The sequence below is a fragment of the Gracilinanus agilis genome, chromosome 3 (genome assembly GCF_016433145.1).
Source record: "Gracilinanus agilis isolate LMUSP501 chromosome 3, AgileGrace, whole genome shotgun sequence".
NCBI lineage: Eukaryota > Metazoa > Chordata > Mammalia > Didelphimorphia > Didelphidae > Gracilinanus > Gracilinanus agilis.
Genome location: NC_058132.1, coordinates 124,163,060 through 124,179,455, shown reverse-complemented (window position 1 = coordinate 124,179,455; position 16,396 = coordinate 124,163,060). Strand labels below are relative to the sequence as shown.

Genomic DNA, 16,396 nt, shown 5'->3' with positions numbered 1-16,396 from the left:
TGAAGGATTTATATTTACTTTAGGTTCTTCAGAGGCAGAGAGGTACCTTTGGTTTATCTTTTAAGTTTCCTCCCAGATTCAGTATAATCAATTAAGTCTAATAATGTCAGTATATTATTTGTAGTACCAAGTAGGGACGACTGAAAATTATCGCCTGATCAGATTCATTCCCATATTTTCTGTTATTGTTACTTTCACACTGCAATGATGAATGGTGCTTGTGAGCCCCATTCCATGAGCCTTACACTCTCAAGATTGTGACATTTAACAGAGGCCTTGATCCTTCTGATATCCAAACAAGATGTCTTCATTGGTGCTAAATCACCAGAAGGACAAGAGGAAATGGGGACTGCTTCTCTTAAGCCTTTTTATTGGAATTTATTAACTCAGCAAATATTTCCTAAACTTTAGTAATATATTCAGTACATTTGGTTTTATTAATCACGTTTGTTAATTGACTGTCAAAAGCCTATAAAACAGACTGTTATGCATGTAAATAAAATCTTTGCCATGGGCTAGGCATAATGAGATTCGAGCTCTAATTTTCCACAATTAAAGTTTTGACCACAATTAAAGTTTGGATCTTCAACTCAGAATGATGATCCAATTATTTTTATTTCTTATAGAGATGGAGTGTTTTGTTTATAGAAGAGTAAGGAGGCCAATGTCACTGAATTGAAGAGAAAGTGTGGGAAACAATATGTAAGAATATTGAAAATGTAGGAGGGGGGATAGATTATGAAGATATTTGAATGTCAAGATTCTGTATTTGACCTTGCAAGTAATAGGGAATAATTTTAGGCATAAAGTGATAAAATATGCTCAGTTAAAGGAATTTCAGAGTTTATGAATGTGGAAGTAGAGCACTTGTGGGTGATGGTGAGATCAAGAAAATGATCATTTTTGTGTGTAACCAACATAGTGGATCACAGGACCTGAATAGACTGAAGAATTAGGGAGTGAGGATATTTGATTTATAGTACTAACATGTCTTCTAGAATTAGAGCAGGGTAGAAGATGAAAGGAAAATTGTTTATATTGCTTTTGTGTTATTGATCAAAAATCAAGTGATCACATATGATCCTTTAGAGAAGTAACTGCAATTAAAATTCTTAGGAAGAGTTAGATTCAGTTATTACACTGTGCATAAGATATCAATGATAAATCATAATAGAATATTAACCATAGTAGGAGAGAGGAGATAGTTTGGTATATTAGAATATTATAGCAATTAAATATATTAAGAGCTTCTGTTAGAGGAATAAAAACTTCAGGTCTGTGTAGTTATTTAGGGAAGCTGAAATCCATGTAGAAGGAGTGGGTTCATTGGGAATGGAGTGTACAGCTGTCCTGATGAAAGTGTATGAAAACAACCTTGACTTGGCCAGGTGTTGTTCGATCTTTTGAAGATTTATGCCACTATAGGTTCCCCAGAGTATGGTGGCCAAGAAAGGTTACTTTGACCCAAGTGGTATGATAGTCAACCTTGCATTGAATTTTTTAGGATTTCATAGCAAATGTTCCAAACTCTTGCTATCAAGCACCATTGCATGTTTCTTAACATCCTCTGTACCTTCTGCTGTGTTAATGACTTTTGATAATTACCTCTCAAAAACCTATCAGACACACATCTATATAGGGTCTTATCACAAATTGGGTGTGGGAAAATCTCCAGCTTTTAATTGACCACAATTAAAATTTGGATTGTCAGCACAGAGTTATGGCCCAGAGATTTTTTTTTATTTCCAATAAAGTGTCCTCTAGACTAGTATTAGTATCTCTAGAATGAGAGAAGGAGTGGGAATATGGCAGGGAAACTGTGAGTTAGGCATTGAACTCATTGAGGAAGGAATAGCCTCCAGGATCTGCATTATTCTCATTTTAAATAAAAGGATGTGATTATAAAGCAAGGAGTCACCTATAATCCTTTAGGTAGCTAACTGCAACTATGATTTTAGAAAGATTTAGACCCAGTTAGTAAACTAATTGCATATATCAATTATAGTATTAACCATAGTAGGAGAAAAGATATAGTGTGAGGTATTAAATATATTGACTTGTCCAAGATAATATAGTTGTCTATAAAGGGAGTATCTGAGGTAGTATTAGGACCTATTCACCCAATACTACTCACAATCTATACTTCAAGGATATGTAATTTCAAAGGCATATTTTATTCATGCCTTTTGTCTTAGCCATTTCTGAAAAAAGTCCCTTCCTCCTTACTCCAAAATTGAACCCTTCTCTTCTAACCAAGAAAAACAGATAAGCAGACTCATAATACAGTGACTACATCTGACAATTTATTCCATGTTCTGCTCTAGCAATCCCCTCACTTTCTTCCATAAAGATGAAGCATGTTTCATTATCTATTTTCAGAAACGATCATTGGTTTTTCAGTTATTCAGAGTCTTGACTTCCTTTTACTAATTAGTTCTTTACATTGTTTTCAGCAATTGTGTATATTGGCCTTTTGAGTCTGCTTATTATTCTGTATCCGTTCATATAAAATTTCCCATGATTTTCTGGACTCCTCAACCACCATTTCTTACTATATAATAATATTCCATTATAGTCATATGCCATAGTTTTTTTTTCCAGCCATTTCCCAATTGATGGGCATCTGTTTTTATTTCTCAGTTTTTGCTATGGATATTTCAGGGTATATAAAACTTTGTTTCTTCCATAGCGTAAGAAGCAGGGTGATCAGGAGGATTGGGGTGTAGTGGTTAACCCCTTAGGTTGATGTTTTAGGGCTTCTCCCTCACAGCCACCCCTCCTTTCTAGGAGACAAAATGGGGTTTCTTGGACATTCCTGCCTGGGTAGAGAAGTTAAAGGAATATCTTCTCCTCCAGGGGAAACAAGTGTGACCCCAATAAGATGTTCATGCCAGGCAGTGCACACTGAAGCCTCCCCCAGAAATCCCCAATTAGAATCAGGTTTTAAAATGGAGGTCTGCTTTCCTTCCTCCATCAACCCACTCATTCTGCCTCCCACCAATCGAGTTCACTCTGATTTTACTGAATCAAACTTTTAGGGTTTCTTACAGGAACAAAATAAACAAGGGAAATACAATGCAGTTCTTAGGAAAAGGGGTGCAGGATATTCCCTAAATCCCTTCAGTCCTTCACTGTGTAGGGTACCCACAGAGGTTCTGCATTCCCCAAATTCACAGCTTCTCTGACCCAATCCGCAAATAATACTCCTATAGCTAGAATTGTTTAAACTAAAGAGGATAATGAAGGGCAAGGCCCAAGGCAATATTTGTGGGTCCCAGGGGTTGGCTCCCCACTGAAGTCCAGAAACCCCTGGCCAAACTGAAGAAACTGTTGTATATTTCCAGTATGATCAGGAACCAATAGAGATCAAGAGATATGATCAGCCTTCACTGAAGGTCTCAGGAAACTCTCCAAATTTCACTTTGTGGGTCACAAAGCCCCCCAAAAACCACCTCCCTCCTGGGCTGAAAACCTCAAAGTTTAAGTTGGATCTTTTCCCAGAAGTCTTTGTTTCAGCCCAACTATCACTCTTGTCTCTTCCTTCTGTCATCTCTCATAGTTCCAAAGTGCCTGGCTTGCCTTGCTTCTTACAATAGGGGTATGTATGCCTAACAGTTCCATCTCTAGGTTAAAACGTATGGACAGTTTAGTTACTTTTCTTGCATAATCCTGAATTGATACCCAGAGCCATTGGTCTAATTTATAGCTCTATAGTGTATTAGTGTATATGTTTTCCCATAGTTTCTCCAATACTTTTCTCATTTTTTGTCATTTTCATCAATTTGTAGGATGTGAGGTGAAACTTCAGAGTTATTTTCATTTCCATTTCTCATGATAGTTAGTGATTTTGAACATGAATTTTAAAATGTCTTTAAAAATTTTCAGTTCTATATGGAAACAATCTTTGACAGTTTTTTTTTTAACCCTTAACTTCTGTGTATTGGCTCATAGGTGGAAGAGTGTTAAGGGCTAGGCAATGGGGGTCAAGTGACTTGCCCAGGGTCACACAGCTGGGAAGTGTCTGAGGCTGGATTTGAACTTAGGACCTCCTGTCTCTAGGCCTGGCTCTTAATCCACTGAGCTATCCAGCTACCCCCTGACAATTGGTTTTTGACACTTCAGAATTCAAGTTTTCTCACTCTCTTCTCTCTCCACCTTCCCTGAAGCAGTTAATAGTGTGATACAGGTTATATTTGTACTTTCATGCAATACATTTTTCCATATTGCTCATGTCGTGATAGAAGTCACAAAGCATATATACAATAGAAACCCTCATCATTCCTTTATGGGGAAAATTTCAAGCAAATAATTTCTAAGTAATTAGGGGCAGTAAAGGGGGGAAATGGAAAGGGTTGACTTTGGAGTCAGAGATTCTACATTCAAATCCTGGCTCTGCTATGTGTGAGAAACTGGTTAAATGACTTCACTTTTCCAGGAGTAATTTTCCTCATTTAGAAGGATGAGGTATTCCTTCAGGCCTTTTTAACTTGAACTCTTATGACCATTAAAAATAAAAGGCTCTTTTTTTTAGGCTGAAAGGGACAAGAGTAAGTTAGCATTGAAGCAAAATAGAATGAGAAGATCAAGGAAAAAAATGTTTTTAAAAAGTCACAGAGATTAAAGGCATCAACAAAATATATATGTATATATTTTAGTAATATAGTTAGTACATATTAGTTTTAGTAGGAAGGATTTGTCAGTTACCCACTCAATAAACATTGAATAAATCCATACTATATGCTAGTCATCTAATCAGTAACCTTCTATGACGTGATAAATTATTTTTCTTTTGGGAAATTTAACTGAAGACTCAGATATTAATTTTGCATAAAATAAATCGCAGAATCATAGATTTTGAGCTGGAAAGGATCTTAGTTGCAACCTAGACTAACACTCTCATTTTACAGAGGAGGAAATTGAGGCCCAGGGAATTTAAGTGACTTGCCTTCAGCTAATAATTGGCAGAACCAAGAATTAATCATAGGTGCTTTGAGTCCACATACAACCTACTTTCTTCTGTGAACCTGACTTTTCTTGAAAGTTCCCTACAAGAACGTATGTAAGAAAATGAACACATGCCTTTTACTTACAATGTTTAATAGAATTCTTAAGTATATAGAATACAAATGAATACACCAACAAGGAAATGTAGATTTAGAAGATTCCTCTATGTAGTAAGGGTTCGGTTCACAGGAACATGATTCTTTAATAGACAGGGAGGGACATTTAAACAAATATACACTTCTGTAGGTCATGCCTTCTTAAAACAGTACTTCCACTGCAAAATTTTCACGGTAAATGTGCCATGTTTTTTGTTTATGGGGATTATCCAATTCATTTCTGGTAAGATAGAGCCTAAGATAAGGAAAAATAATGACATTTGAGTTCCAAGCTAAAACCAAGAGCTATTCAATAGGCTGCTATTTTCTGAGCCTTGAAAATGAAGGACTTCACTAATTCACTCTTGAGCATTCTTTTCTTTTCTCTTTACCCACTTTTTCCTTTTCTATCGTATTTCAAAAAAGCAAGCAAAAATCTCTAAAGCATGTATTCATTCTACTAGCAGTTTATAGGTGTAAACTTCTTATCCAGGTGCAATTTTAAAAACTGCCTTCTTTGGTAGTACTTTAGTGCCAAACCTAAATCATCTGGAGTTTATGTCTTCTTTGTTAACTAGCCCAGTCCTTTTTAAACCCTCTACCCTCTTATATTCAATTTATTGAATATATTGAATTTTGAGATCATTTCTTTTATATAATTAAAGAAATGCACTTTTTGCATTTAGAGCATTAGACTAATTTCTGTGTATGATGGAACTCAGCAGAGTTTAAACCACAAAAGTAAAATTCATCTCTTTCTTTGGGAATTTATACTAGATGCCAACACTGTTATTTCTCCAGACCTGAAATTAATTATTTTTAAATCAAAGTTTTCATTTTGTACAAAGCATGGTACACCTCATCAATGCCAACAAATGCACGATTTCTATGTTATGTGACTCCTCAATTTCTATTTTATAGGTGACCAAACTTTCCCTCACCCTTTCACCACAGACAAGCAGAATCCCAGACTCTCTTGAGAGTCTCACACACATTGGAATTTTCTTTCAAAGCCAATTTTCTAAGTATTTTGAGGGAACTCTCCCCTTCCACATAATTAAAACACCCTTTTAAAAAGGAGACTTTATTCATTTGCAGAATATTTGGACTGTTAAGTCTTAGAATTAAATGAACAAACATTGATTATCCTCATTGCTCTTTACCTGTTCCAACTGTTCACATTTATCTTGTAATATCTATGCTACATGTTATCCTGAAGATAAGTAGTTTGCTCACTTTCCTGGCTGTCTCTAGACTGTACCATGCTATAACACAGAATTTGACAGAAAGAAAGGCCCATCTCAAGGCTTTGTCTGAGAGAATTCCTTATGTTATTTAAACAACTTCATTATTTTACCTGGAACAGAGTGCCATGGCAAGGAGCCTAAGGGACAATATTATCCAAACCTTTTAATGTAGTTCTACATTAAACATACATTATTATATATGCTATGAACATTAATATAATACTTTGAGGATGGCAAAGCATGTTACACATTATCATCTTATTCTGACAGCAACCTTGGAAGGTAGGTATTATTTGTATCCTTATTTATCAGATGAGAAAACTGAGGCAGAGCATTTAAGTGACTTGCCCTGAGTCACAGAGCTTGGAGTTATCTTCAGAAGGGTTTGAATCAGGTCTTCCTGATTCTATATTTTACCTACACATGCAACATTTAATCAATGACTAACTTTCATGGTGCCAAATATAAGTGGTTTATTCAATGAACCCATCAATGCTCACATCTCAATATAAGATGATAATCAAATTACTAGCCTTTTACTCAATGCCTCCCTTCTTTGTTCTCATCTTAAAACACACACACACACACACATGCATGCACACACATGTCTAGCTTTTCATTAGGGTGAACTTAATTTAATTAGGTCTTATTTCATACCTGTTGTTGTCAATGAAAGCTGTATTGAACCAAAAGAAAAATGAACACTTGTCATATAGTTTAGGAATGGCCTAAAAATACATAAAATATATACTATGTTAAAAAGGGTTACTTTTTCTTAACAAAATTGATTCCAAGAATTAGTTATTTCAATTTCAAAAAGACTAAAGTCCCAGCCCCCACCCTTCAGTTAGATATTGATCACTTAGACATTAGATAGAATGAAGGACTTCATATTATATTCATATCATACCTAAATATATCTTTGTCTATAATAAACTAGTATTAAGTATTAAAGATGAAAAATTATAAGGATTTAGTATTTTCAAAGTGCTTTTAATCCATTGTTTTCACTTAACCATGAGGTTAAAGGATTTTCATACACATACATATCCTTTACAAATTTTTAGAAAAGTAAGGCCCACATGGGTCAAATTTCCATAGTTATATTACCGATATGTTATGGAGTCAGGACTAATATTGAGGTCCCTGATGCTTTGGCTAGTGTTATTTCCATTATTTAAACGTAATGTTTAAGAATATAAGTCCAGATTACTCAGTTGTATGGGGACCAGAGGAGGGTGGTCTGTTCTATAAATCATCCTTAGTGAGTTCTGTTCTCTGATTGCCATTTTAGTGTTGATTAACTATTTCCCAGTGGAAGAACAGCAAGAATTCAGTAGAGCTAAAATTTATAGCAATCAATTTAGTTGATACCAAACTGTTATTAGTTAAGAGTTCTAGTGAAAGTTTTGATGGCTAAGGAAGGGGCTTTAACTTATTAGAAAAATTAGGACTTTGGATGTCTTTGTGGATTTCCATGATCTCTACAATCCTTGCTCCCTGCTTCCTTTGAAACCACTAGAGAAAACTTCAAGCTAAGCATCACATTGGTTATTTCTTCTTGTACTTACTGAGGAAGAGAAAAATTTTACTTTCACATCACCATAGATATTTGGACAGTCTGAAATTTTAACAGTTACGTAATCCAAATTTTCACAACAAAATACCTGCGAATGAAAAATGCAGCTTAGAATCATTAATGATTAGGGTTAATGGGACAGAGCCAAGGTGGAGGAGCAGAGGCAGAAACTCACCGGAACAGTCCCAAATTTCCCTCCAAACAACTCTAAAATAAAACTTCAAATTAAATTCTGGAGTTGCCGAATCAACAAAAGATTAGGTTAAAATAATTTTCCAACCCAAGACAATATAGGCAGGTGGTAGAAATAGTCTACCCTACCAGGGCGCAGTGTAGACCTCACCCTAGCAACAAAAGGAGTAGGTCTTAGAGGTTGCTCCATTAGTGGCAGCAGCAGCTTTGGGTACATTCATCCTACAAATGGAAAGGGGGTTAGATAACTGGTCAAAAAGAAATTATGAGGAACCTTTTGCTGGTGCTGAGTCTAGAAATATGTTGTACTGCCTATATATAGTTCTAGGTAGTAGTTCCAAGATGAAAAGAAGAGATAGCACTTGCAGTTGCAGAGGACAAATGGCTCTAGTTACTGTTCCAGGGTGGGGAAAAGTTCTTAAGGTTACTCACAGGGGAATAGGGACCATTATTTCAGTTCCATGGCTGAAAAGAAACACTAGCACTTGCAGTTGCAGGAAAGCAGGGGACCTGGTCACAGTTCCCCAACAAGAGTGCCAGCATTTGTAACTGCAGGAGAACAGGAGTCTTCTTGGGTAAAGACAAGAGCATAGGCCAGGAGAGCAGTAATCATACCATCTTGGAAGCACTGAAAACTTACAGATCTATAGAACTACCTCTGAAAACAGTAGCATGAAAAACCTAAAGGCTAGGACAGTGTCCCTGGGATAGTACCCTCTCCACCCTGGGAAAAGAGCCCAACAAGTAGAACTAGCCAAATGGTAAAAGAAGCACAAAAATTCATTTAAGAAAACTTCTTAAAAAGCAGAATTATACTAATGGAAAGAAAAAACATACAAAAGTTCACTAAGGAAAAGAACTTCTTAAAAAAATAGAATTGGCTAAGTGGAAAAAGAAATATAAAAGCTCACTTGAAGAAAATAATTCCTTAAATGTTAGAAACGGGATAATGCAAACTAAGAACTCCATGGCCTATCAAGAAACAATAAAACAAAATCAAAAGAATGAAAAAATAGGAAAAAAATATTGAAAAAACAACTGCCATGCTATTCTTGGGGGGGGGGGAGATAAAACAGAAATTTAAAAAATAATTACAATCTTCTAAAAGAGATCCCCCCAAATGAAAACTCTCAGGAATATTATAGCCAAATTCCAGAGCCCCCAAGTCAAGGAGAAAACATTACAAGAAGCCAGAAAGAAATAATTCACATATTGTGAAGTCACTGTCAGGATAGCACAAGATTTAGCATCTTCAACATTAAAGGATCAAAGGGCTTAGAATAAAATGTTTTGGAAAGCTAAAGAACTAAGATTATAAACAACAACAAACTTCCAAGAAAAACTGAATTTAATACTTTTGGAGGAAAATAGATATTTAATTTAATAGAAGACTTTCAGATATACCTGATGAAAAGACCAGAGCTAAAAAGAAAATTTGACTTCCTCCTACAAGACTCAAGAGAAGTATAAAAAGGTAAATGTAAAAGAGAATGAAAGAGAACCAAAAGGGATTTGATAAAGTTAAACTGTTTACATTCCTATATGGGAAGAGTATTCTAAAAACTATTATTATTAGGATAGTTATAAGGAGCATATATAGACTGTGTATATGAGAGGGCAAACTGGGTGTGGTGATATTCAGAAGCAAAATAGACTTTTTTTTTAAACTCTTACCTTCTGTCTTGGAGTCAACACTATATATTGGCTCCAAGGTAGAAGAGTGGTAAGGGTAGGCAATGGGGGTCAAGTGACTTGCCCAGGGTCACATAGCTGGGAAGTGTCTGAGGCCAGATTTCAACCTAGGACCTCCCGTCTCTAGACCTGGCTCTCAATCCACTGAGCTACCCAGCTGCCCCCCAAAATAGACTTTTGAGGAGGGATAAGTTAAGAAGAGAGAAATAGGTAAAAGAGGAGGAAATAGGATGGAGAGAAATACATAGTAAACATAACTGTGAACTCACTTATAAAATGAAAGCAAGTAGCAGAATGTATTAAAGACCAGAAACCATCATTATGTTATTTATAAGAAACACACATGAAACAGAGACACATAGAATAAAAATGAGGGGCTGGAACCAATCCATTATGCTTCAACTGAGGTAAAAAACAAACAAAAAAGAAAAACCCAGGGCTAATGATCATGATCTCAGACAAAGCAAAAGCAAAACCAGACCTAATTAAATGAAAGAAGCAGCTAGGTGGCTCAGTGAATAGAAAGCCAGACCTAGAGATGGCAGATCTTGGATTCAAATCAGGCCTTATACACTTCCTAGTTATATGATCTTTGGCAAGTTACTTAACTCCAATTATCTAGCCCTAACCACTTTTCTGCCTTGGAACTCGGTATTAATTTCAAGACAGAAGGTAAGGGTTTTAAAAAGAGAAAGAAAGAGAAACAGAGAAACTATTTTGCTACCACAGAGAGTGAAGTAATATCAATACTTAACTTATATGTACCAAAAGACATAGTATTCATATCCTTACAGGAAAGGTAAAAGGAGTTATAGAAGGAAATAGACAATAAAACTATGCTAGTGGGGGACCTCAACTTTCCCTCTCAGAACTAAATAAATCTAACCATAAAATAAACAAGAAAGAAGCTAAGGAGATGAATAGAATTTTTGAACAGTTAGATATGATAGACCTCTAAGGAAAAATTAATATGAATAGAAATGAAAATATGTTAAACAAACAAACATTAACTTCTGTCTTAGTATTACTGAGTATCAGTTCCAAGGTAGAAGAGTGGTAAGAGGCATTTGGGGTTAGGTGGCTTGCCTAAATTCACAGAGCTAGGAAAAGTCTGAGGCCATATTTGGAGTGTACCTTTTTCTTAGCTATACCTTCACAAAAATCGATCATTTAGGGAACAAAAATCTCACAACCAAATGTAGAAAAGCTTAAATATATTAAGTGTATAAAATTACATTCAATTAAGGGCCATGGAAAAGTAGATTAAAAATTATTTGGAAACCAAATGATCTAATCCTAAGAGGGTCCAAAAACAAATCATAGAAACAATAAATAATTTCATTAAAAATAATAACAACAAGAAGACAACATATCAAAATTTATGGAATGCAGCTGAAGCAGTACTTAGGGAAATTTCATATCTCTAATTGCTTACGAAAGTAAAATAAATAGGAAAATGAATTAGGCATGCAATTATAAAAAACGAATTTAAAATCCACAATTAAACACCAGATTGGAAATTCTGAAAATCAAAGGAGAGGTTAATAAAATTAAAAGAAAGAAAACCATTGAACTAATAAATGAGAGGAGCTGATTTCATATTTTAAAAAAATAATAAACCATTGATTGATTTTTAAAAGGAAAGAAAACCAATTTGCCAGTATCAAAAATGAAAATGAAGAATTCACCACCAATGAAAATGTAATTGAAGAAATTATTAGAAACTATTTTGCCCAATTATATGTCAATAAACCTAACAATCAAAGTCAAATAGATGACCAGTTACAAAAATTTTAATTGCCCATATTAGCAGAATAGGAAATAGAATATTTAAATAATCCTAGCTTGGAAAAATAAGTTGAATAAGCCAACAATGGCTTCCTGAGAAAAAATTCTTAGAGCCAGACAGATTCACAAGTAAATTCTACCAAACATTTAGGGAACAATTAATTTCAATACAATATAAACTAATTTGGAAAAATAAGCAAAGAAGGAATCCTACCAAATTCCTCTTGTGATCCAAATATGGTGCTGACATCAATAGCCATATAAACATGCTCAATATCACTAATAATTAAAGAATTGCAAATTAAAACAAGTCTTAGTTACCTATCTCAGACCCTTAAATTTGGCTAAGATGACCAAAAAAGAAAAATAACAAATGCTGGAGAAGCTTTGGGAAGATAGGTTCCTTATTGCACTGTTTATAGAGCTATGAACTAGTCCAACCATTCTGGAAAGCAATTTGGAATTATGTCTTGTTATGATTAATATTATCTCAAAAGACTGATTTTTGGGTAAGAATATAAGTTATTGACTATGTCAGTTTTATTGGGTAGGCCAGCATCATAACCAATAAAGTTATATACGTCTGAATGGTTGTCTCTCATGACCAGGGATGGCTGGAGCTGGCCAGGCTATATAGATTTGTAGGGGCTCATAATTCGTCACCTCCTTTGAACATCCCAAGACATCTTTAATTGATGAATCAAGTGGTGATCCATCAAACTATCCTCCCTCATACCTACATCATAGGGAACATGTACACAGGGATAAACATGTCCCTCCAATCAGAATATATCCCATACCCAATTATTAGTTATAATAAATAATAAGACAAGATGTCACTTAGAAATAACAAAAGAAGAAGCAGCTTAGTGGATTCAGAATCAGGGCCAGAGATGGGAGGTCCCGAGTTCAAATGTGATCTGGTACTTCCTTACTATATGACCCTGGGCAAGTCACTTAACTGGCATTGCCTAGCCCTTACCACTCTTCTACTTTGGAACCAATACTCGATATATTGATTCTAAGTCAGAAGATAAGAGCTGAGAAAAAAATGACAAAGATAGAACATAAATCATTTTCCCCTGAGGATAAGTGATTGCACTCGTTTCCTCTGACTCAAAATAAAAAATGCTGCTGATGTAAAATTATCTCCTGATTTAGATGTTCCCAAATAATTGCCTAATTGTACCACTCTGAGATTTTGGATGTTTTTTAAATAATTAACAACAGATGAGGTCAAATATTTATTTACTTGATTGTCCAGGGGTATCAAAAGAATCATGTTGAATAGCTTTGAAGTTACATGGCAATAGCTTAGATATTTTAGCTTTAAACTAATAGAGGAAGATTAATAAAATGTTCATATATTTCTCTGATCAAATACCTGGATTAAAAGGAATTAGCTAGGAGAGAAAAAAGCAGGGACAAAATGCACATGGCATCAAAACACATCCTACCAGCACAGAATGCTCTACTTGGCTTCAGGTAAGAGCCACAGCCAAGTTCCACACCATCTCACTTCTGTTTTTAGGGTGCCAATGCCAGACTCAGGATTTAAACATCTCTCGTCAAAATGATTGCCAAGAAAATCCCACCTTCAGCAAGGTTGTTTCCTTAGTGGTTCAGACTTCAGGAGCACATGGCAGTTCCCTTAAATGAATGAGTGATGGTATTGATGGAGGGTCGGACTCTTAAATCTAAAAAAAACTTAGAACAGGAGCATATTAAATGTCCCAAATATTTTCCTCCAAAGCAAAATCATCATTTATCATTTAGGGTCAGATTATGGTTATTTTCTCTATGCCTTAATATAAATCAGGAATACTATTGATCTGGCATAAGAATAATTACAATCTAAATTTACAGAGTGAATAGTAGATTAAAAAACATAGCTCTACTATATTCCAGCAATTAACAAGTACTTTATACAGATAGTTATGTTATTTCCCTAATGGTCTAAAATAAAAATAATTTCTAATGTAAGATTTAATTCATAAAGTTCTTTACTTTAACACACAGAAAAACTCATTTCTTTAAGTATGACAATATAGAATTTCAAAACACTGCCAGAAGGCCTGTTAAGATCTGATAAACATGCCTAACAAAGATATGACAGGAATTTACTTTGCCTTTTTCCAACAACCCAACATCCCCTTTAAAATATTAGAGTATAAAAGAAAAGTTTTAACATACTCAATATTCCATATTTAAAACATGAAACTTATGCTTAGCCAGGTCACAACAATTCAATGAGAAAACATTTCCAAATTTCCTTTCACATTTTACCAAGCATATCCAATAATGTTTTAAAACCGAATATAGAGAAAACAACTTTGTAATTAACAATTAAACAATTCTACAAAATAAACCTGATAACACCCAGAAGCACATCTGGGAGGAAGGCAATAAAGAAGAGCTTTTCATATTTTAATTTAATACATACATTCTAGCCAGATAAGAACTGAGCTCTGGCAAAAGGTGAAAGAGAAAAAAAATGTTAGTTTTAAAACCATCTCTCTCATGACCACCCTTGCTGCTCATAACTTGACTTCTTAGAAGCTCACCTCACAGACACACACAAATCAAACACACCACAAGTTGTATAGTCACAAACACACATATAGTGGAGTAGGCAAAATTGTTACTGAAACTAATTAATTAAAAAGATTTATTGACCTCTTGGCTCCAACCATTGATTAAGCTATTACATATTGGGTTTCTGGTTATACCTGTATCAGATTACTTATCAACCTTGTCAGGGGAGGAAAGGGAAGAAGGGAGAAAATCTGAATCCTAAAATGTCCAAAAAATTTATCAAAAATTGCTTCTACATGTAACTAAAAAAATGAATTAATTAAAAAAGAAATTAAGGAAAACTGCCCTGATATCCCAGAATGAGAGGGTAAAATAAAAATGGAAAGAATCCACTGATCATTTTCTGAAAATTCCCAGGAATATAATAACCAAATTCCAGAGCTCCTAGGTCAGGGAGAAAATATTACAAGCAATCAGAAAGAAACAATTCAAATATTGTGAAGGTATAATCAGGGTAACACAATATAACAGTTTCTACATTAAAAGACTGGAGGATCTGGAATATGATATTCTGAAGGGCAAAAGAGCTACGATTACAACCAAGAATCATATACCCAACATGACTTAATATAATCCTTCAGGGGGAAAAAAGGATATTCAATGAAATAGAGGACTTTCAAGCATTCCTGATGAAAAGACCAACGCTGAATACAAAATTTGTTTCCCAAATACAAGGGTCCAGAGATAAAAAGTAAAAATGAAAGAGAAATCACAAGGGGTTCAATAATGTAAAACTCTTCCCATTCCTACATGGAAGATGATACTTGTAACTCTTCAGAACTTTATCATTTTTAGAGCAGTTGAAGGAGTGTATTTAGGGCATGAGTGTGAGTTAAATATGATGGGATGATGGGGGCAGCAAGGTGGCTCAGTGAATTGAGAGCCAGAGATGGGAAGTTCTGTGTTCAAATCTGGCCTCAGACACTTTCTAGCTGTGTGACCTTTGGGCATGAAGCCACTTAACTCCCATTGCCTAACCCTTACTACTCTTCTGCCTTAGAACCAATACATAGTATTGATTCTAAGATGGAAGGTAAGGGTTTTAATTAAAAAAATAAATAAATATGGTGGGATGATAATTTAAAAAATAAAATTAAGGCATGAGAAAGAGGAATGCAGTAGGGGAAGGGAGAATGGAGAGATAGAATGAGGTAAATTATCTCACATAAAAAAGAGTGAAAGAGATTTTACAGTGGAAAGGAAGATGGGAGAAGTAAGGAGAAGAATTGGCTCAAAGAGGAAAGAGCATATACACTCAGTTGGGTATAGAACTCTGTCTTAACCTACAGAAAAGTAGGAGGGGAAGGGGATAAAAGAAATGAGAATTCTAACAGAAGAGAGGGCAAATTGGAGGAAGCAGTGGTCAGAAGCAAAACATTTTTGATGATGGACAGGGCAAAAGGAGAGAGAGTAGGATAAATAGGGGGAAATGGGGTAGAAAATAATACAGAATAATCATAATTATGAAAAAACTTATATAACCTTCTTTAATTAAGGTCTCATTTTTCAAATATGTAGAGAAATTAGTCAAATGTATACAAATACAAGTCATTCTCCAGTGGATATATAGTCAAAGGATAAGAATGGGCAGTTTTCAAATGAAGAATTAAAGTTATCAATAGTCATGTGAAAAAATGCTCTAAATTGCTATTAACTAAAAATGAAATTTAAAGCATCTATCATATTGAGTGCTATGACATAAAAGGAAAATGACAAATATTGGAGGGGATGTTGGAAAATGAGATAGTAATGCATTGTTGGGTGAGTTGTGAACTGATTAAACCTTTCTGGAGAACAATTTGCAACTAGGTCCAAGCTTTAAAACTCTGCATACCCTCTGATTCAGTGATACTATGGTCTATATATCCCAAAGAGATAAAAAAAAAAAAAACAAAAAGGTAAAGAACCTATATGTACAAAAGTATTTATAATAGTTCTTTTTGTGGTGACAAAGAATGGAAAGTGTGCACTATAAGAAACAATGAACAGGCAGCTGGGTAGCCAGGTGGGTTGAGAGTCAGGCCTAGAGACGGGAGGTCCTTGGTTCAAATCTGGCCTCAGACACTTCCCAGCTGTGTGACCCTGGGCAAGTCACTTGACCCCCATTGCCCACCCTTATCACTCTTTCCACCTAAGAGCCAATACATAGAAGTTAAGAGTTTAAAAAAAAAAAGAAACAATGACCAGACTAATTAATAAAAACC

At 34.9% G+C, this 16,396-nt stretch overlaps 1 protein-coding gene across 1 annotated transcript in view; it reads right to left on the bottom strand.

The window, feature by feature from the left end:
• Positions 1-5,226: 5,226 nt before the first annotated feature.
• LOC123238839 (phosphatidylinositol 3,4,5-trisphosphate 3-phosphatase TPTE2-like) overlaps positions 5,227-16,396 on the bottom strand; it is a 90,954-nt gene continuing 79,784 nt past the window's right edge. Inside the window, exons 18-20 of the mRNA XM_044666065.1 lie at positions 7,918-8,013; positions 7,004-7,074; positions 5,227-5,355 (exon numbers count right to left, since the gene is read on the bottom strand). Coding sequence (XP_044522000.1) covers positions 5,262-5,355; positions 7,004-7,074; positions 7,918-8,013 — 261 coding nt within the window. The 3' untranslated portion in view covers positions 5,227-5,261. The remainder of the gene's footprint in view (positions 5,356-7,003; positions 7,075-7,917; positions 8,014-16,396) is intronic.